Source organism: Conger conger, chromosome 18 (genome assembly GCF_963514075.1).
Source record: "Conger conger chromosome 18, fConCon1.1, whole genome shotgun sequence".
In the NCBI taxonomy this organism is placed as follows: Eukaryota; Metazoa; Chordata; class Actinopteri; order Anguilliformes; family Congridae; genus Conger; species Conger conger.
Genome location: NC_083777.1, coordinates 15,487,481 through 15,510,990, shown reverse-complemented (window position 1 = coordinate 15,510,990; position 23,510 = coordinate 15,487,481). Strand labels below are relative to the sequence as shown.

General features: G+C 41.5%; 1 protein-coding gene across 1 annotated transcript; it reads left to right on the top strand.

Annotated features, from left to right (window-relative positions):
• Positions 1 to 4,959: 4,959 nt before the first annotated feature.
• LOC133118755 (kynurenine 3-monooxygenase) lies at positions 4,960 to 23,413 on the top strand. The gene is made up of 15 exons (XM_061228948.1): positions 4,960 to 5,106; positions 7,780 to 7,849; positions 8,692 to 8,789; positions 9,337 to 9,426; positions 10,518 to 10,566; positions 11,113 to 11,200; positions 11,486 to 11,651; positions 11,787 to 11,858; positions 12,519 to 12,640; positions 13,334 to 13,481; positions 14,674 to 14,731; positions 17,129 to 17,211; positions 19,352 to 19,453; positions 20,736 to 20,795; positions 21,879 to 23,413. The coding sequence occupies exons 1-15, from the start codon at positions 5,011 to 5,013 to the stop codon at positions 22,014 to 22,016; spliced, it is 1,440 nt and encodes a 479-aa protein (XP_061084932.1). The 5' UTR covers positions 4,960 to 5,010; the 3' UTR covers positions 22,017 to 23,413.
• Positions 23,414 to 23,510: the final 97 nt, after the last annotated feature.

The window sequence follows — 23,510 nt, the reverse complement described above, 5'->3', positions numbered from 1 at the left end:
TCATCCATCCCTTTTTGCACACCATTAGACATACATTTGCCTTGAAGTCATCGATACTTATCAATATTATAGATCTCAAAACGAGGATAGTATGGCATTTGTATATATCAAAGTTACATTAACCCCGGAATATCATTAACGGTTTGATGTCAATACATTTCACGATCGAGTCACTCGATTAATTGCACTGGTGCCATTATTCCTGGCGTTACGCAACACAGACTGATCTGAGCCGGCGTGGTGGCAGCTAGATAACTTTTCCCATTTCCAACCATGCCCGGACAATTACGCCTACTGGACTGCTTGAAACCGGACATTAACACCAGGGTTTGACTGATTGAAGCGAATTCTACAGGGTTTTGTGGTCATTGTACATATGAGTAGACAACTGCAAATGTTTACCCTCAGTGGGCACTTTATTAGGTGCTCTTTTACGGAAATAGCCTGCGCCTCCAAACAATGAACCATGTGGCGGAAACTCAATATATAAAGCATTCAGACACAGTTACGATGTTTAGATGTTCTTCTACCAAACATTAGAACGGGTGATCTAAGCGATTTTTAGCGCGGTGTGATGGTGGTTTGGTGCAAGATGTGGTGGTTCCAGCATATCAGAATAAACTGTTCTACAGGGATTTTCAGGCGGTACATGGTAAATGGTAAATGGTAAATGGCAGGCGTTTACAGTGGTGTGAAAAAGTGTTTGCCCCCCTTCCTGATTACTTTTTTTTTTTTGTTTGTCACACTTAAATGTTTCAGATCAAACAAATTTAAATATTAGTCAAAGACAACACAAGTAAACACAAAATGCAGTTTTTTAAATGAAGGTTTTTATTATTAAGGGAGAAAATCCAAACCTACATGGCCCTGTGTGAAAAAGTGATTGCCCCCTAAACCTAATAACTGGTTGGGCCACCCTTAGCAGCAACAACTGCAATCAAGCGTTTGCGATAACTTGCAATGAGTCTCTTACAGCGCTGTGGAGGAATTTTGGCCCACTCATCTTTGCAGAGTTGTTGTAATTCAGCTACATTGGAGGGTTTTCGAGCATGAACCACCTTTTTAAGGTCGTGCCACAGCATCTCAATAGAATTCAGGTCAGGACTTTGACTAGGCACTCCAAAGTCTTCATTTTGTTTTTCTTCAGCCATTCAGAGGTGGACTTGCTGGTGTGTTTTGGATCATTGTCCTGCTGCAGAAACCAAGTTCGTTTCAGCTTGAGGTCACGAACAGATGGCCGGACATTCTCCTTCAGGATTTTTTGGTAGACAGCAGAATTCATGGTTCCATTTATCACTGCAAGTCTTCTAGGTCCTGAAGCAGCAAAACAGCCCCAGATCATCACACTACCACCACCACTGTTGGTATGATGTTCTTTTTCTGAAATGCGGTGTTACTTTTACGCCAGATGTAATGGGACACACACCTTCCAAAAAGTTCAACTTTTGTCTCGTCAGACCACAGACCACAGACCACAGAGAGACAAGTCTTAATGTTCTTTTTGCTCACCAGTGGTTTTCGTCTTGGAACTCTGCCATGCAGGCAATTTTTGCCCAGTCTCTTTCTTATGGTGCAGTCATGAACACTGACCTTAACTGAGGCAAGTGAGGCCTGCAGTTCTTTGGATGTTGTTGTGGGGTCTTTTGTGATCTCTTGGATGAGTCGTCGCTCCTCTCTTGGGGTAATTTAAAAACTGCATTTTGTGTTTACTTGTGTTATCTTTGACTAATATTTAAATTTGTTTGATGATCTGAAACATTTAAGTGTGACAAACATGCAAAAAAAATAAGAAATCAGGAAGGGGGCAAACACTTTTTCACACCACTGTATATAGCGCCTTTATCCAAAGCGCTGTACAATTGCTGCTTCTCCATTCACCCATTCATACACACACACACACACACACACACACACACACACACACGGCAATTGGCTGCCATGCAAGGCCCCGACCAACTCGTCAGGAGCATTTTGGGGGTCAGGGACACCTCGACACAGCCCGGGCGGGGGATCGAACCGGCAACCCTCCAACTGCCAGACGACTGCTCTTATTGCCTGAGCTATGTTGCCAGTCTGTAGAGACTACAGAGAATGGTGGAATAAACAAAAACCATCCAGTGGGCGACAGTCCTTTGAGCAAAAGCACCTTGTTAACGTGAGAAGTAAGAAGAGAAATGGAAGATCCTTTAAGCTAACACAAAAGCTCAATTAACAACTGTTTAGAAAGATGTCCCAGAATTTGGTGCAAATAGCATGAATCTGCCCTGTGTCAATGGTGCATGCTGTTGCTGGTGATGTAATGTTTGAGGAATGTTTTCTTGGCACATTTGGCCCCTTAATGCCAACTGAGCGTAATTTAAATGAGCAGAACAACAGAATCTCTTGCCATCTTCAAGCGCAGACTGAAGACGCACCTCTTCAAGCTGCACCTCTCCCTGTCCCTCCCTACCTCCCTGTAAACCTTAATTGTTGTCTTTACCTGTGATATTTACTTGTGTATTAAGATGTTTTGTTCATACATTTGCGTGTTGCGGGACTACGATTAAAAAAATCTGATGATCAAATAGGCCCTAGTCCTGATCTTTGTTGTGCAGGTAGCTGTTGGAATTGTACTTCCCTCTACGGTCTTTCAGCGCACTTATCCCTGGTTATGGGTATGCACTTTGCCCTTTGTTGTATGTCACTCTGTATATGAGCGTCTGCCAAATGCCATTAATGTAATGTAATGTATTGAATGTGTGGCTGAAAAATCTGTAGAAAGGGCATGATGCTGTCCTGGAGGCAAAAGGCGGTCCTACCCTACTAGGTGCAGCTAATAACTTGGCCATTGAGTGTATAACTGCTTAACAGCTAAGAGGCTGACTACCTCTTCCAATTGTTCTCAAACTGTTCCAACTGAAATGTGCCCTCAGCAAGGGCTAGTGAAATAGCAGTTTGTCACATTGATGTCAACCTATAATATTGTTCATTTGCAATCAATCCATTTGCACACTATAACCAGAGGCTTTACTAATGGCACAATAGGCCTCTGAAGTAATTGGCAAATCAGAATCAGGTTATCACCAACTAAATTTGCACATACAAGTAATTTGCCTTGGTGATTGGTGCATTAGGGCTCAGAAGACAACAACATAGAGCTAACTTATTAACTAACACTGACTAACAGAACATTGAGCGGCAACAACATAGGACTAACATAAATAGAGCTGTGTATATACATTCACATGTCCCAGGTTATTGCACATAGTAATAAATTAAAATAATGAATGACAGACTGATGAATCGGCCTGATAGTGAACAGATGTAGCAGCAGCAGTGGTGGATGGGTGTCTGGATGGGTGTCTGGAGGGGGGTGGGGGTTGTGTGTGTGCATGTGTGTAGAATTGCGGGGTGGGATTGGGCTCCTCCTGAAGTCCACTATCATCTCTAGTGTCTTTAGACTGTTAAGCTCCAGGTTGTTTTGGCTGCACCAGGAGGCCAGGTGGTACCCGGAGTAGGCAGACTCATCCCCATCAGAAATGAGCCCAATGAGGGTGCTGTCCGCGGGAGCTTGCTGGCTTGGTGATGGAGGCGCAGCTGTTTGTGTAGAGGGAGAAGAGTCAGGCACATGCAGCTGGTAGAGTTGGTCCTGGAGGAGGGCTGGAACAATGGTGTTGAACGCAGAGCTGAAGTCCACAAATAGGATCCTGGCACAGCTACCAGGGGTGTCCAGGTGCTGGAGGATGAGGTGGAGGGCCATGTTGACTGTATAGTCTCTGGATCTGTTGGCTCTGTCGGCAAACTATAGTGGGTGCAGGAGGTGATGGACTTGAGGTATATCATATAAACATATCTGTGAAGACTGGGGAGAGCTGGTCTGCACAGCCTAGCAGGGGTTCTGCTTTGCCTCTTGAATGGCCTGTTAAGCAGTATGGTGAATGACAATGTGGTGGTGGGGCTGTTTCGTCCAGATGTGTAACGTGGGGTGTTGATGGTTGTGATGTCGGGGAGCTGGTGCAGGGGGTGGAGTCAGTAATGTCCCATTGTCTTTCAAATGCAGTAGTATTTGTTCAGTTCATTTGCCAGTCAAAGGTCATTCATAAGAGTGGCCAAACCAATACTTGGCCAGCTTGAAGCTTTCCCAATCTTCTCTCTTGTAGGCAGTGGGGATGAGATTTATAACTGAGTGGTCAGATTTTCCCAGTGGAACATGGGAGACTGAGGCACCGCTGACCACAGTAGTCCAAGGTGTTCTCCTCTCTGGTCGGGCATTGAATAAACTAACTGTGATCTGCATCATAAAACATATAATTTTACATACATTTAATATTACCATGTTAATGGTGAATAAACACATTGTAAAATAATAATTGTGTAATGATATTGCAACATGACATCACCTAAATTACCGTAGTGTAAAAGGGTAATAATATGAACACAAGAGGGCAGCACAAAGCAAGATAACAGAAAATCGGAGCAGAATTCGCTTACAGTAGCCGTATCCTTAGCAACTATCAGAACCCATATAGAAATTTAAATACAGAACTTGTTTTTAGCCTGATCCATCTTAATGCAATAACAGTGTCCTCCACAACAAATACACATTATTTATTTATTTGCCTCTGTACTCCAGAACTGTGGTTGCTCTTTTAAGTACTTCTGGGCAAACTGGCCATCCTGTTTTTGCTGCTAACCAGTGCTCTACATCTTGCAGAGTACCGGTAAGCTTTGTCCCAAACGTTATGGAGGGCACCTTACGTGAATAGATTTGGTGGATTCACTATTAAATATAATTACATTTACATCATATGTATACAGTACAAAGTTTTGCCATTTTATGGACATTAAGACTATATAATATAAAATATACTTTCATAGTAGCACATATGCTTTGCCGTTTTCGATGTTAGCTGTAGTATATTTGACAAAAAGGAACACGGAGGTGGGAGGGCTTTCGCTCCTCCCTTAAAATAACGACTACAAAATGCAGGAACTCAGGAAAAGCGAATTTCCCCCATCAAATTCAACCAAATGAATTCCAGGGAAGTACCCGCGATGGACTCTACACCTTGCGAGAACAGATCAACAGGCAAGCGCAAAGTTATCGCCGTAGTTGGAGGAGGCTTGGTAAGAAATTGTGTGTCACGTTAAATTATTTATTTAGTGGGCAGGTGGCTTTCCCGTGCGACAAGGCAGTCTGCATATTAGAATGCAGTTTACTGTGAACTAGCCTACTCTAGTAATTGCCATTTGGCAACATGTCATGGAATTAAGTATTTGCAGTTTTTTAAACTACGTACAAGCGACAAGCAGTTGTTCACCTGCTTCGGCATTTATGAACAGGTATCACCTAAACCTATTATGACTACAATACTGTATACCAACGCTTTTGGCACATGGCACAACCAACAACAATCATGCATTCAATTGTTACCTGCCATTTTGTTTTGAATATACAAACAAACAAACGTTTATTGTGGGGTATGATTTTTTTCTGATTAAATTTTAGTTACTGCTGCCAACGACGTCAATAGCTGTGTTCAAAACCGCCAGACCAGCTCAATACACAACATGGTTTGACCAGCTCAAGCTATGTTTTGAAACTGGTACCAGCTGGTCATAGCTGGATTTTCCAGCAGGATTTCCAGTTCTATTTCTGTAAAAATGTAGGTTACAGCTTCACGCACCTGCGCCTACATGTACTTCTATAAGCAGTTTTTGGAATGGACCATAATTATAAAAAATAATTACAGTCCACAGTAGTTATACCTATAGACAAGTGCAACATCGAAGAAAGCAAATTGAAAATGAAAAAAAAGAAGAAGAAAGAAATACGAGTTATTTTCTTTATAGGCTATTTGTCCCACAGATGCACTTATATCTTCCTGAGACTCAGCAAAAAAAAAAGGTTTTAGAATTTTCATTTTTTCTTTATCACTCAATTATTTGAAGTGAAAAAAAACAATGAAAAGAAGAAAATGTGAATACATATTTTCACTTTTTACATATTGCATGTCCACAAAATAAAATTTACATTCAACCTACATACAACCTACACTGCATTAAAAAACTTATCGACTATGTATTGTTATTGACATTCAGTTCAGACCACAGGTTTTTCATGACTCTGAGATGGCCTTTGCAGAACGTGGATGTTGTTTTTAGTTAACCATTCCTGGATTTTAATGGGGTAATTTTTTTGGAGTCACTATCCTGTTGGCAAATCCACCTCCTGTTTGACCAAGTCTCAGCTTCCTAGCAGAGACAACCAGATTTTCTGCCCAAATTTAATTCATTATGCCATTGATCTTAAATAGTACCCCTGGCAAAGGATTGCCAAAAGATCAATGACCATATTTGACAGCAGGCATAAGGTGCTTCTCCTTGTATGTATTCCTCTTTCTTCTAAACATGTGGATGGTGTGCATGGCTAAAAAGTTCCTGGAAAGTTTGTCTTTATGACTTATATTTGTTTATTATTGTCCTTACGGTGCTCAGTGGTATGTTTAACCATTTAGGTCTTTTTTTGTACCCATTACCAGACTTGTGAAGGTCAATTACCCATGCTGGTAGATGACTAAACACAATATACTGTAGTTCCTTTTGACTGAGGTTAACTAAATTAACAAAACTTTTATTGTCAATTTCATTGACAATAATTGTAAATAAAAGGGGTGCCAATAATTTTGACACTTATGGTTTTCAGAAAAAAATTTGCCATGACTTTCTGATGTCGGTAACCTATTAACATCATCAAAAAATATATATGGATAGATTCAACTGTGAATTATGCTGATTCAGTATGGAAGACATTTGTTGGCTAAATGGTTTTAAATCATCAAGGGTCCAAGGTATCAAATCAGCCTCAAATCATCATGTTACTGCCAGATATGCAGTCAATGCTACAAGAATTGTTTCATAGTTTAGATTTATGATCGATGATATGTTTTGAATTGTATGAAAACTTTGTAGTAGAGGCTTAGTAAGCTAGCCAGTTGCAACACAGTTATGAGACACTTTGAGGTATTATAACAGTGAATTGAATTGCCACCTTTAAAGATACACTCAGTGACCACTTTATTAGGTTGACCTGTATACCAGCTTTTTAATGCAAATATTTAATCAGCCAATCATGTGGCAGCAATGAAATACATTAAAGCATGCAAACGTGGTCAAGAGATTCCACTATTTTTCAGACCAAATGTCAGAATGTGGAAGAAATGTGACTTTGACCGTGGAATGATTGTTGGTGCTAGGCAGGGTGGATCACCTGGGATTTTACACAACAGTCTCTAGAGTTTGCAGAGAATGGTGCGGAAAAACAAATAACATCCAGTGAGCAGCAGTTCTGTGGGCAGAAATGCATTGTTAATGACAGAGGTCAGCGGAGAAGGGCTAGTCTAGAGGAAGCTGACAGGAAGGGGACAGTATTAACTATGCATTACAACAGTGGTGTGCAGAAGAGTATCTCTGAACACACAATGCATCAAACCTCTAAGTGGATGATAGGCTACAGCAGCAGAAAACTTAAATAAGCCTAAAAAATAAGTAAAAAATGCCTAATAAGGTGCTCCCTGAGTGTATTTCAAAATCACTGGTATATCATGGTTTCCTAAACTTGCTTGATATTCCATTTCAAGGTCGGCCATTTTGTGTGTTTCTTGGCACCTATCTATCATATGGCACTGCAACACCGTAGAAGGGTTGAGAAAACCTTCAGTCTGCATTAACTGGGCTCCTATTCTCAGTATGGCTGTGAAGAACTTCAGTTTTTGTGACACATCAAATTTCTCCCCCTAGGTAGGCGCTCTGAATGCCTGCTACTTTGCCAAAAGAGGGTTTGAAGTTGAGCTCTTTGAGTCTCGCGAAGGTAGGCCTGAAAATAATGAACAATCCATCTACTTTAAAATGTCAGTCACTTGTTATGACTTGGGCTGCACACATCCTGATATCAAACTCATCATTGAGAGGCACAATGCTGGATTGGAAGATTTTCTGTATATAAGGTATAGAACTTAAGGTAATAGAGTACAATCATATCTGTCTTGTAATATTTACTCTGGTTCTGTTCTGTTACCCTCTTCATATTTTGCGTGAACCCCTTGTCCACAGCATAAAGAATGACCCTCCATTGGCAGACCCCCTTGTGATAATTCCTCTCCTTATAACCCTAAACCAAGGTTTTTCATGTAGAATCAACCGGTCATTATTATTTATCGCAGTCCAGAGAAACGGTTTTTCATCATTCTACAACAATAATTTTCACTACAAAATACACATCACTGTTTTGCTGTAATAGATGTGAGGCACTTAACTTTGATTATGACTTCTGATTTCGTTGCTGCAGGGTTAGAAAAGACTCATAAAGCAATCTTTGTATGCTGATGGTGTAACACTTATATGAAATGTTTTTCGTCTGGTACGGTCACTCCAGGAAAAGTAATCAAATTTGCTGAAACAATTCAATCTCACTTTTCACTGCTGCTAAACTCAGGTTAGGGTCTTTTTTGATCCTGAGGACTATAGAACAGCTATGGAGTAAAGAGTGTTTTCTCTGAAATCATGTAAAGAATCTCAACAAATAATTCAGTAAAAATATTCTGAGAGAGATATCTGAAAAACTGTATTTCTGATGAATATAGTCATTTTGCACATAGATCACTGGGGATGCTCTCTGAATGACCTATGGTTATGTACTTGGTTTCTCTTTAGATATCCGGCAAGCCAAAGTTGTGCGCGGCAGAAGCATTAACTTGGCTTTGTCTCACAGGGGTCGGCAGGCCTTGAAACATGTCGGAATGGAGGAAAAGGCAAGATTTGCAACTGTGCACTTTCTCCTATACAAAGCCTACACACATACCGTATTTTACATAAGGGGTGGCCTGTAGCGTAGTGGTTAAGGTACATAACTGGGACCCGCAAGGTCAGTGGTTTGATCCCTGGTGTAGTCAAAATCTTCCCAGCTGTTGGGCCCTTGAGCAAGGCCCTTAACCCTGCATTGCTCCAGGGGAGGATTGTCTCCTGCTTAGTCTAATCAACTGGTTGTCGCTCTGGATAAGAGTGTCTGCCAAATGCCATTAATTTAATGTAATGTAATGTAATACATGCCCCGATGGTCCCCATGTCACACAGCTTTACACTCCATGAGTTTTGAGTTCAGTGGACCTAATCTTGCTGAACACATTTTTTCAAGCACACCTTCAAGCACAGCCACAGTAGCTGGTGGAGGAATGACTCACTTTCTCTGGGTTGCAGAATGAATGTATAATTGCAGAAGTTTGATGAAAGGGAAGAACATGTGCCGAAATGCATGAAACATGACTGGATCTGTTCTGACACTGAATGTTTTGGTTCCAGATTGTGACTAATGGAATCCCCATGCGTGCCCGGATGATCCATTCACTGAATGGGGCCCGATCTCCAATCCCGTATGGGAAAAAGGACCAGGTACCGCCCATCTTAGCACATAGCAAAATGGGCCACACACATTCTGTAGATTTAAAGATGGGTTCAGGGTTTTAGAGATGTCCGAGTTGGCAGCCATAAACACAGGATGTTTACCCTTTTTGACAGTAATGTGCAAAGGACACATTACCAAATGCTAGCTACACTACCATACAGTCAGGCAGTGTATCCACCTGGTCATAGTCCAATTCTATGTAAAAATCCATACCAAGGTCTTCCCCCAGATAAGATAAGGTATTAGAAATGGCTTGCCTGCTTCCATAGCTGTCTGTGTAGTGCACTGAATGTTTTCCCCTCATGCTTATTTGTATCCCTCTAATCCACTGTGTCCAATCTTGTCCAAAAAGGGCCGGTGTGGGTGCTGCTTTTTGTTTTAGCCCTGCACTAAGACACCTGATTCTGTTTATCAAGATCTTGATTGAAGCCCATGATTTGTTAATTAGTTGAATCAGTTGTCCTAGCGCTCGGCAAAAACAAAAAAAACATCACCACACTAGCCCTTTTCGGATAAGATTGGACACCCCATGCTCTAATAAGAGTGAATACTTACAACCTTTCACCAGTGGCCTCATCTGCCTTTTGTCTTGGTGTGTACTCAAAGGGGCAGAACTAATACAACCAGCTCAGCAAAACACCACAATAAAGGGGTATTATTTAACATCTCAATCATACCCACATGCCAAGTCTCCCTAGAAAGCTAGAAAGGTATTACACCTCTTAAAAAGTTGATGTTTTAGTCTCTTAATAAATAATAAGCCCATGGGTTTACGAAGGGCTTGTCCAACTATGGTTATGCAAAGAAGCCCCTTGCTGAGATGAGCTAATTTAGACCAGTTTAACTGATTACATTTCCTCAACAGAGCAGCATTCAGTTCACAGCAGGTAGGCATCATGACCTATCTCCAGATAACAGCAGCAGGATGAATTTATCTTTCATAAAATAAAATAAAAACATTTCTTTACTTTATTCTTATTGTTGTTGTTGTTGTTGTTGTTATGATTAAATATACCAAGCTTTTCAGAATATTTGCCAACTGAAAAGTATGAATAATAATGTTCTGCTTTTCTTCCAGTACATTCTGTCTGTGGACCGAGCCAACCTGAACAAGGAGCTGCTCACAGGTATCGGTGAAAGAAATTCAAAGTGATCCACGCTCTGGGACAGCACTTGGAGGACTTAGGCTGCATACCTACCAATTAATTTTTCTTTCTCAAAGATTCAATGATACACATTTACTCTAATACTCTCTAAAACTTGTTTTTCAGTTTTTTGAACAGCACTATGTTAGCTCATTTCAATATTTTTTTATTGGCTGTCACAGTTGCAAAGTAGTTTCCTAATATAGCTTATATGTTTTGTTTATGGGTATGAGATGCATATGTTCTACTCTGTGTGTGTGTGTGTGTGTGTGTGTGTCTAGCTGTCTACACGTGTGTAGTTATTACCACATGTATATAGGAAGAACAACAAGACCTTCAGCTGATGGAACATACCTCCTTACACTGATCTCTATCATATAATCAGATATATGGTTGAAATATGTTATCAAGCAGGTCGCTTTGTAATAGTTTGCTGCTGTGTCATCTCATGTCATCTAACAACATCATATTGTGTGTCATTGTGATGCTGTGCAACTTTTAATGTCTGGCTCTGTTCTGTAATGGAAGCGGCTGAGGAGTACCCGAGCGCAAAGCTGAACTTTGGACACAAACTTTTGGACTGGAGCATTGAGTCGGGAGCGATGACCTTTCTCAGGCAAATACTTCTAAAAGTCATGCTCATGCTTTCATAACCAGGTTGGAGTTTGATGAGAACGTGTGTGTCTGTTTGTCCGTGGGTGTGAGGGTGCGTGTGTGCTTGTGTGTGTGAGAGGGTGCGTGTGTGTTTGCAGGCAGGTGTATGTTTGGGCACGTGCGTGTGTGCGCGTGTATGTGCTTGTGTGTGCGTGTGTGTGTATGTTTGTGTGCATGTGTGTGTGTATATAGAGGGAAGAAAGAGCCTAGTTTGTGCTTCGTTAAACAGATCATTTTTTGCGGTCAGGTCGGATGGCACGAAGGAGCAGATCAAAGCTGATCTGATCGTGGGCTGCGATGGGGCCTTCTCTGCCATCAGGAAGCAGTTCCTCCGACAGAGTCGCTTCAACTACAGCCAGACCTACATTCCCCACGGCTACATGGAGCTTACCATGCCCCCTCACAACGGAGATGTGGGTGCAGTCCCTCTAATCCCCTCCCTGCTACCTCCTCCATACACATCATAAAGTGCTTGTGCAGTGGCATTATGTTTTTGACATATTTCTATATATGTACTGTATTGATAAATGCTCCTCTGCTTTCCTCAGTTTGCCATGGAGCCCAACTACCTTCATATATGGCCCCGGAACACATTCATGATGATCGCTCTGCCAAATCTGGTGAGTGCCTTATTTGCTTTTTCTGGGTGTTCCTCTCTCCCGCTGCCACCTGTCTGGGTGCCATCTTGCCCTGCGGCGAATTGGCTCCACCAGGACTGAAGAAACAGGTTTGCTCGAGGATACGCTGACATCATCACACTTTAGATGGCAGGAAGTGATACAGTTCACTAATGAAACTCAACCTTCACAATGGTTTCGGCAATGACATATTGAAATTGATTGAGCGATTCATGCCACCCTGACCTATCAAACACTTTGTCTCTCCAAGGGTATCGTGTGAAGCTCAATAAATAATGCACGTTACAATGGGGAGGACACACACACACACACACACACAGTCATGTATGCTCGGATAAAATGTTGTATTATGGAAATGCTGTTGTTTTGAATCTATAGAAGGAACCCCATTTAACAGTCACAACATTTCCCTAGGGGTTTACATTACAAAAATATCTTAATATAAACAATCTAATGAGTGTCCTTGCTTACAAGGTTTTGTACATACATCTATGTGATTGCATGTACGTATTCATGTGATATTGTCCATCTAAGCTATTGAGTGACCTTGTTGTATTGTAGCGGACCCCTTCACTAAAGGGACATGATGTTCCCTGCGCAAACTGAAAGGCATTTCTGTATCTTTTTCACTATCTGTTGTAGGACAAGACTTTCACCTGCACTCTGTTCATGCCATTTGAAGAGTTTGAGAAAATTACCACAGAAGAAGAAGTCATGGCGTTCTTCCAGACCTATTTCCCAGACTCTATCCCTCTTATCGGAGAGTAAGCATTCTGCTCTTCCCCTGCCCTCCTTCCTCCACCCCTACCTCTTCACGCCTCGCATTCATCTGCTCTTTACTCACTTTCTCCATCCCTCTCTATTATCCCACCATTTTCCCCTGCCTCACATCTCTCTCTTTGTACCATTTAACTTGCCATTTAACATCTTTCTGTCCCCCATATCTTTTTTTTCTTCATTCTTTTTCAGTACCCTCCCCACACGTGCGCACACACACACACACACACACACACAGCTCAGTGTAACATCATTAAGTCCATGAAGTGTGAAATTACCGGGTCCTGGGCACAAGAAGAGTGATGGTTTTTTAATTTGCCCTGTACTGTGCGGAGCAGGTAACGGAGACATATGAGCTTAACGTTGCCTGCTCGTTTATCTTCACCAGTTCATTCATTTGAAATGGCAGCAATAGAAATAAGAGCAGGCATTCTAAATTGATGTTTGTTTACTAAGGCCTTTCTCAAATATAGCAAAGAACTGCTGCCAGCCAATTTCAGTTGAGATGTGATGTTCGTACTTAGCCATACTTTACACTGTAGTCCGTACATTACAGGTGATAATGAAGAGCGTAATTGCCGTTCAGAAACTGTTACAATGTATAATGTTATATAATGTTATAATGTAGCACTATATGATAATTGTGTTGTGCTAACACCCCCGCCTCTCTTTTCCTTTAGGGATGCTGTGAAGAGAGACTACTTCCGCCTGCCGGCCCAAGCCATGGTGTCCGTCAAGTGCTCCCCATATCACATGGGGGACAAGTGTGTGCTTATGGGGGACGCTGCGCACGCCGTGGTGCCCTTCTACGGCCAGGGGATGAACGCGGTCAGTCCACCGGGTGGCCCGGAGCCGCTCACAGCGGGAGAGAGAGAGCGGGAGAGAAAGGGGAGAGAGGTAGAGGGTCACGGAGAGTGCAGGAGCGAGGGAGAGAGACAAATCAGATTGGGAGTGGGGAGGATAGAGATGGTGGAGAGGGAGGAAGAGAGAGAACAATGAGGGAGGGAAAGGGGGGGGATGGAAAGTTAGGTCTAGAAAGGGGAAGAAAGGGAGGGAAGGGAAAGAGGAAGAGGGTGAGAGAGAGAGAGAGAGAGAGAGAGATTTTTTTAAAATTAACTAAGTCAATTTAGTGTAATTTAGTGTAAAATCTGAAAATTGTCATACCAAATTATATTGTCCAGTCAACCAAAACAGACAACAAAACGGATCCCACAGGAAAAAAACAAAACAAAAAAAAAACAGGAAATTAAAGCCAATAGAGACAGAGAGACAGAGAGAGAGAGAGAGAGAGAGAGAGAGAGAGAGAGAGACATAATCAGCCTTAAATAACACTGTATGAGAACCGGACTTGCAACTCTAAGGTTGTAAGTCTTGTGTGGTTCTGCCATTTCTCCTTTGTGCGAGGAACTTCACCTGAATTGCTTCACTAAATATATCCTGCTGTATAAAAGTATGTATAAATAATGTAAGCTGTAGATAGGTGTGTTGGCTGAAGGCAAAATGGTGTAAATAAATATAAAAAGAGAGAGTGAAGTTGATGGGGTTAAGGTGGAAGTGGATTGAGAGAATGCAGAAAATGGTTGTAAGGTAGAGAAAGGCAGAGGGAGAGGGAGAGGGTGTAGGAGAGAAATATCAAAACAAGAGAAACTGAAGGATGATCTGTCACTTTGAAAAGTGGTGAAATTGATCCAATCGTCAGATTGAAAGCTGTTATTCAGCCAGTCATTCTATTTTTGACATTTCCTGCCGGCTGGTTAAATTGAGTGTGGAGCGTGCAGGGGGAAATGTGTCTTATTTCTCATTTTTTCTTGGCTTGGTGCCACCATTTTCACTTATATATTGAGCGAGGGAAAGTAATTTCACATTGATGGCCTGTACTTGTCTCACAAGGCAGAGGTATTACATTTAAAGAGGTATTACACCTCAAGCGCAAAGCAGGGATGTGGCATGTGATTCATGTCATGTTGCAGGTATGTCGCATCATAATTGAACAAAATTATCTTTTTGTCCTTTTTTATAGGGCTTTGAAGACTGCCTTGTTTTTGATGAAGTAATGGATCAATGTAATGAAGATTTCAGTGAGTATATTAGTTGAAACAAAGCTCTGTATTGTGGTCATGACCACAGAAGCTGACTTGCTCTCTCTGGCAGAGCAATTGATTGAATGCAGGTGTTTATTCAGTAGCTGGATGGTATGGATGTGTTTGTTTCAGAAGTAAATGGTCGTGTTTCTATCGTGATTGTTATAAGTGATTTTTCCATATTTATGAAAAACAGAAATAACTGTGTTTGAAAGGTTGTATGATTGGTTCTGTATGGTTTACCTTTGACCCTCTCAAATATGCAGGCACTCTGAAAACCTTATTATTTACGGGGATCTGGGCAATACAGGGGATTGTGCAGCAAATCAAATGTAATGTTAAACAGAGAAAATTCTCTCCTTATAATGACCAGACACGACCAGTTATATCTAAGAAGAAAGAGTTCAGTACCTTCACACAACAAGCTAGACAAGCACACTGATGAGGTGGAGGCTATCTCCACCATTTATAATAAAGAAATGTTTGACTAATACATGCATTATTCTACCTCTAATTGATACATGGTTAATATGTAAGCATATAGTAAATGACCCCTAACCTTCAACATTACATAAACAGGTTCTAAATTAGGGAAGTGACAAACCATTGAATTTGCATGTCAATGAATAAACACGGATAAGGAAACACCATACAACAAGCCACAAGTGAACTAACAGCTACAAATTTAAAACACAAGGACATTCTTTGATAACTATAGTAGGCTACTGTAGCATTCAATTCCCTGCGGTGTTCTTAACCCTCTGAAACGGCCACAGATTGCTTGCTAGTACTACTGTTGCTTGTCGATTGCTAGTTTAGAATGTAAACAGCGTATTGTAATATTGTGTGCAGCATTCGTCCAATGTTGTATTGCTTTGTTTATTTTAATGTAGATACAGCATAGTGGAAAACTACGATCAGTAGTTTGAATTTGTGTGTCAATGAATAAACACGGATCTTCTGTGAAGCTTAAAAAACAACATAAATTTACAGTAAGCCATAAGTCAACCAACAGCTACATAAATAATTTGATAACTATAATACTGTAGCATTCAATTCAATTAAAATTGTGCATTTTAAACCCCCTGAAATGGCCAGATTGATTGCTATAACTACTGTAGCTTGTCGATTGCTAGTTTAGAATGTAACCCGCAATAATACGCCTGGTGGTGAACGTGCATTTATTTTAAACTGAGTTTACCATTTCAGAAAATGATTGGTTATCGGTTAGCAATCTAAGCAAAACGTTTACAGCGTTTTGGTTAACCGTTTAAACTTTCACACCCTTATTGTAAATCAGAAGTAATTATTTGGACTCCCAGAGACGTATGTTTTTTTCAGAATTTAAGATTAAGAGTCTCCTCTGGTGTTGTAGTGATGACAGGAGTTATATATCCTCGAGCCTGGGATGAAACTCTGTCAAAGGCCACCTGCAATGTGTGAGAGAGAGGGAGAGCAAGAAAAACACACATAACACTTGCAGGCTATATTTTACTCCTCGTTGGCATTGAGAGAGATAGATAAGGAGGGCCCTGAATTCCTGGCCTGGAAAGGTTGGGATCTATTGCCACACCGGCTTCTTGAAAGGCCTCACGAGGGACTTGAGAATTTTGAGAACTTAGTGCAGAGAATTTAGAGAATTTAGTGCATTTATATATGTTTGAATTGGTGTTATTATACAATGAGAAACCACTTTTCCTTTCAGTAGGGAGGATGATTTTGTGCCCTGATCTCAGGTGAGGGCCAGTTCTCTGAACAGACTGATCAGAACACCAAGAATTACTCCCCTATTCTTCTGAAAAGTGGAAAATGTGGATTCTTTATGACCACAGTGACACAGGGGCTGGCAGTAAGAGCAGTCGTCTGGCAGTCGGAGGGTTGCCGGTTCGATCCCCCGTCCGGGCTGTGTCGAAGTGTCCCTGAGCAAGACACCAAACCCCCAAATGCTCCTGAAGAGCTGGTCTGTGCCTTGCATGGCATCCAATCGCCATCGGTGTGTGAGTGTGTGTATGAATGGGTGAATGAGAAGCATCAATTGTACAGCGCTTTGGATAAAGGCGCTATATAAATGCCAACCATTTACCATTTAATAATTAATCACTGACTTCAATCAGGACTTTGATACGTGGAATCAGGTGTCCCAGTGCTGGACTAAAATAGAAACCTGAACCCACACCGGCCATTTTTGGATAAAACTGTCCACCCCTGATCTAAACGATAGTACCTTCTGCAGCAGTCAGCCCATGTTGCTCCATTTTAGGATGGAATAGAATGTCTTTATTTTTCCAAAAGGAAGATTTTATTTAATTCAGCCGAAGAGGCTTTATTGGCCCAACAGTGCCCCCTGGTTTAATGGCCTGGTCAGAAAAGTGTCAGTTTGTGTTCTGTCTTTAGGTGCTGTGCTTCCGGAGTATACCAGAGTCCGTGTACCTGATGACCATGCCATCGCTGACCTCGCCATGTACAACTACGTTGAGGTGAGTGTGTGCGTGTGTACGTGTGTGTACGTGTGCGCATGTTTGTGTGTGTGTACGTGTGTGTGTGTGGGAGGAGCAAGGTTATCACCAATCATGTTCCATCAAAGCAGCCATCCTTCCAATATTTCTAACGGATCTATTATTGCTCTGCATGTTGAGGGAATGCACAAGTGTGACCAAATTAATCAGCTTTTTCACTGAAAAAAGCTATTAAGGGGTTTAGATGGACTCAAGCAGCCCAGTTATGTAGGCGGCTCAGTCACACTTCATATTACGCTTATGTTCACATTCAGGACGCACATAACAGTTCTATTCATAAAGTAGTTATCAAATAAAGTAAATATTACAGTGTATAATAGTAGACAGTTATATCACTTGCGCTCCCTTGCAATGTATTATCACCCCATATGTTGTGACTCCTTTCCACATAGATCACAGACTGAAATGCCTTGGGAAGACTTGGGGGCTTCTGGGGCACTTCCCTATATGACAGGCCACGGCTTTTACAGTTGTGTTGGGAGAATGAGGCGACATGAACCCTATTCTGTCATGGTTTTAGCTGGCTCCGTTATTTTCTGGGTATTTCCTCTAGGGGGCGTGAGAGGGCGCTCCTGTCACGGTCATGTCTCCCTCGTGCAAGCAGGTGAAGGTTTCGTAATCGCGTATCGGTGAATTTGCTCTATTTACGCCCTGTCTTTGTGAGGCTCTGGGCTTTTGTGTCACTTCTGTCTTTTACAAAGCCATGTATACGGTAGCCGGAGGACTGCTTTTCTTTTTAAATGAAAAAAAATGCTGGAACCTCTTTTAGCTTGGGCTAGAGCAGAGTAGTCTTCTGTCTCCCTGTTTGCTTGCACTGTGCTCGGTTTCGATCTCCGTGCCGTGCTGCTCCCCATTTTGGGCGACGCCTGTGTGTACCTATTCTCTTCTCACCTTGTGTTGTCAGCTCTTTCACTGCTAGTAGAGTGAGAGGCTGAGTTCCCTTCATGCATGTCTTTCGTCGTTACGTGCCATGTTTACTAAGCTATGTAGACGTTAGCTATCGAAAAGGAATGCAGGAAGTTCCTTGGCCTAGAATTAGGGGTTAGGATTTCCTTGTTACCCCTGTCTGTTTGTTCTGTTCTCCGTGACGGACTGGCTGTGATTTAGGCAGCCATGTTGTCTACCTTTTTCAGTCTCGCCTCGTTTGTGCGCTGCTGGGATTACTTGGGGAGTGAGAGGCTGAGTGTTGCTTGGGTGATCTCGGTCGGTTGTCGGAAGCCCCTCACTATATTTTGGTTTAGATCTCTCGCCCTCTGATTCGGGGTTGCTTTGTGTTGGCAGTTTTTTAGTCTCACTCCATTAACTAGTGGTTACCTCACGGTCCGTGGGTAACTTTTAGATCCCCCTTCACTGTCCCATCTGATCCTCCGACCCCACTCCCACATATTCATGAAATGGTGCAGCTACGATAAGCTGTGAATCACTGACTGGTGTAACTGCCCAGTGTATTGATTCAATGGGTCTCTGGACAGATTTGCTTGCCAGTTTAGTTGGTAAAAATGATAAATTATAAATGCGTATTACATAAAAGGTGCATATTTTTGCGCATGACGTTTTCAGTTCATTTGCAGCATCAGCAATGCAATATTTTTTGTCACATATTTATTACATCATCTATCATATGGCCTTGATCTTACCATGCTGATACAGATCTATTTGTCTTAAGCTGATATTGGCCAACACCGATCCCACCCCAGTATTAGTGTGCTTCCCAAGTAACTACGCTGAGCTTCAGAGGATTTATGGGGGGTCTATGAAGTTCAAATTACATAATTGTTTTGAACACCAGGTCAATTATTCATGAAAATGACAGACATTCAGCACCCTGCTGTGTCTTCATTAGAACGCCTGACTACATGACAAAATTAATCCCTTCACTGTTTATAGACAGGAGTATGATTAAAATATCAGCTCAAGTAAATGCTACTGTTTGCTTACAGTAAACCTGTCTACATATGTACATATCTATACCATGACACAAATGTAAATAATTATGAATATGATATTTAGTGGTAAATGATGGTAAAAAATGTATTTTAATGTAATGCTTCTGTGATTGTTTTATTTATTTATATTCATATATATTTCTGTTCTTTTAAAGATGCGGTCACACGTCAATTCAAAATGGTTTCTCTTCCGAAAATACTTGGACAATTTACTTCATTTTATAATGCCAAGAACAATCATACCTCTATACACTATGGTAAGTCATATATGCTCAATCACCAATTATTGTATGTTTTTAGAAGATGCCATGCCCTTGGTTACCATTTGTAAGAAAATCTGACAATTTTAATATTGATGAAGAGAAATAAAGTTTATTAAAAGTATGCAAGCAGTGACAGACAGTTTGCAGAGTCATTATCAGGACTGATTGGCTGGAAATAACCAGACATTGGCTGTGTTCTAAACTGCTTACTAGCATACTACTCATACTAAATTTCAGGCTGATTTTCATTTAAATATAGTACGCAGCTAAGTATGCTAAGAATGCAGCTTTGAACACAGCCATTGTTTTCTTAAGTGGGAAACAGAAATAAATATATATTCAAAATAATGTGATTTGATTCAAGGAAGCCAGTGTCTAGTGCCTCCCTAAATCAACCAGTTTGCCAATCAATAGGTGGAGTGATGTTTTAGTTTACAGAGACTTAGCTCGGAAGCTATGTAGTATCTATTGTGGTCTTAATCAAGTCTCCTTGTTTGGCGTTGTCCCCAGTGGCTGTTCTGTAATTGAGTGCTATGCCATTCAGTGGCGACAAGCTGCTGCTTGTACTTACAGCCTTCATTGTCCTTATGATGAGTTGACTTAAACTATCTGGGCGGCAGGTGTGGTTTATCTGCCTGGGTTTAAGATTTAAGTGGATAATCCTACACATTTTAAATGGTAAATTTTAAAATAAACATTATCTGTATTATGACCCACGTAATACCTTGAGCAGATTATGTCTATTGACTAGGATATTAATGGGTTGAGTCAGAATTCTGGTCCTCTTCCACATTTAGAGTCTGGTAAATAGATTACATTGATGTTCACTGCATTTGTCTCACAAGACAAATGGCAATTTCCTGAGAAATTCCTGGAAGAGGTTTAACATCTCAAGCAGTGATTTGGCCTAGGGGTGACATGTAATGCATAAGCAATATTGAACATGCTATTTATATCCCTCTTTTCGTCCGTGCTCGATTTTGTTTACAACACAATAATGAATCTGTTTCGAAAGCCTCTTGCTTTTCAGTTTTCTCCACAGCCCAGGTGATGTCTCCTGTTTGTGTCAGTTTTGGGGACATCATCGGTAGCTCTCGTCGCTGTCCACGTTTTGTGGTGTTCATGTGATAAATTGTCCCCCCGCTGTTCTGCGCTGCTATATTAGCCTATCTGTGATGGATCCTGGCCCAGGACGTGTTTCCTGTGGGATACAGAGAAGTTAAGACGATGAGGTATCATTGAGGACATAGCGTTCACACCTCTCACCTTTCTACAGATAACTTTCACCAGGACGAGGTATCATCAAGCTCTACAGCGTTGGCACTGGCAGAAAAAGGTAAGAGAGCTCTGCTGCATATGCGCATGCACACGTGTGTATGTGCGTGTACATTTCTGTGCGTTTTCCACTGTCTGCCTTCATTGTTTCAGTTGCATGCAATTATGGGATATCATTACCTTAGCCAAGATCATACCCATATTACACTACATACTGTTTGTCTGTGTCATATGAGGGCTTGTTTTCCCTTTGCAATAAGGCCAGACTCAGTGAAAGAGCTGATTAAGTTCTTCCAGCTTAAAAAACTGAAACATATTACCTTTAATACTTGTTGCGGAAACAAATGCTAGTTCATACAAACTCAATTATGTGAAATGATGTTTGTGGAGCAAACAAAACTCTGCTTCTGCTTCAATTATTTAGCTGAAGCATTTGTCCAAAGCCACTTACAGTGTCCCATGCTTATCCAGTCAATTAAATATAATTTTATTTGTATAGTACTTTTCACAGAAGACCATCCCAAACACAGACAGAGTAACAGAAGGGGAGAAAAAATACAACTCCCTAGTGGGGAGAAAAATCTACACTCACTGACACTGAGTGTCACTAAACAAACAACTTTGAAACTGAAATGAGAATACACTTGTTTGTATGCAGTGCCATGTTCAGCTGTGGTTCGCTTTTGGCAGAGTTTGCCAAGTGTGACAGCCCCAGTTGGGTCTCACGCTAAGATGGTAACAAACCTGGAAAAGAGGGTGTTCTCTTTACACTTTGAAACTTTCTATTTACCTCATGGGCAAGCTAGTGGAGTTTGGACTAGAGTACGATATGTCTGATTTAATCAGTACTTAATGGCATGCTATCATCATCTGAATTGCAGTGTCACCTCTGATTTGAATTAATTCCCCCTTTTATCTCCCCGATTTGGAATAGTCAGCTGAAACTCTGTGCAGGGTGAAACAATTCAGCCAAACGTATGCGCCTCATATGCCAGATTATTATTATTATTCACAAAACCTATTGCATGGTGAATCTAGATGTGAGGTTTCAGCGGTTAAACACTTGACTGAAGTTGAATGTATGTGCTGTTCTAATGCAATGAGAGATGGCAGGTTCTGAGCGACGTGATTTCTGCTGTGGCAGGTGATAGACGTGAGCCTGGGCCTGTTTGCCGTAATCTCCCTGGCTGGAGCGACCTACCTGGCTGTCAGATTCCCCCCGGGGCTCCCCACTCTCACCCTGGACCAGCTGTGGAGACCGCTCTGGTCACCGGGGAGCTAAAAGGAACAGGACGGATCCTGTCCGCAAGAGCGCAGTCCTGTCAGCTTGACCCAACTACCAGAGACTTATTTGGTGACAAGTTCCTAATTAGTATTACGTTTTAATTTATTTCAATCCTGATGGGCTTGGTCATGTCAGAAACCTGACCCACGACCCTCTCTTAATCAGGCCCTCCTCTCTCCACAGTCCTGCTGTGTGCTCACTCAAAGCTTTGCAGAGGAGAGCGCACGTTAGAAATGTGCCAAAATTGTAATTGGCTGCCCTGGTCATCAGTCACAACAATGGTGATTAGAGAAGAGACACCATGTTCCCGATGAGAAAGTGGGAATTTGAATGACAGACCAAAGATGTCAGACTAATCCACAGCACCCAGTAAATTATGTGATGTGTTCATATCTTTCTAAGCCTGTACATACACTCAGTGGCACTTAATATGGTATTTATGACTTATTTTTTTGACTTTTTGGTCTTCTGCTGCTGTGGCCTATCCACTTAAGAGGTTTGACACATCGTGTGTTCAGAGATGCTCTTCTGCATACCACTGTTGTAATGCGTGGTTATTTGCTGGTGTACAGGTCTACCTAAAAAAGTGGTCACTGAGTGTGTAGCCTATAGCCTTTTTTTGAGTCAGATAATTACAGTCCTGAGCACTTCCCTTACTATCTTACTAATGCAAACGCAATCCACAAAATCCCTGAAAATGCATTGTACACTGTCATGGATTTTACCAAGACAGCTGGCAATCTTAGTATGCTCCCCATCATCTTACACAATGATGTTACATCACGCTCACGCTTTATCAGGTTAACAGTGTGCTCAAGCGAGCGCGCAGGCAAAGATTTGAGAGCACAGGGCAGGGGGGCGGAGACAGGAGGTCACAGGCAATGTGCTTGCATATGGACTTCAGCACTCACAAAATGGATTTTTCTTTGCTCAAGATTAATTATTATATGCACAATGATGCATCTCTAAGTTTCTGCCTGTGTCAATATCTCTGTGCACTCAGGATATCACTACATCCAGGCAGAATTTTGGCACAAAAATAATGCCATAAATGCTTGTTACATTTACTGTGTTACTGAGGGTGGGGGCAGTGAGTGGGGCTTCTAAATGTACGTTTGAAATAAATGTCAACAATCTTGCTTGATGACAAAATCTGAAATACAATGAATAAAACAACAGTTGCCTGTCTGCCACCAACAAGCCCTGCACTTTTAACGTAGTCCATGGTCAAAGTCACTTGGATAACATTTTTCCCCATTCCTCAATGTGAACATTACCTGAAGCTCCTGACCTGTATCTACATGATTGTATGCATTGAATTGCTGCCACACAATTGCTGCTGAGATAATTGCATGAATAAATAGGTGAAATAAAGTAAAAATGTTCCTAATAAAGTGCTTGGTGAGTGTATGTAATATTTTCTCACACCTACTGTATATGCCGTTTACCCTTAAGACTATATGATGACAAATAGAGGGCAAGTACATATAG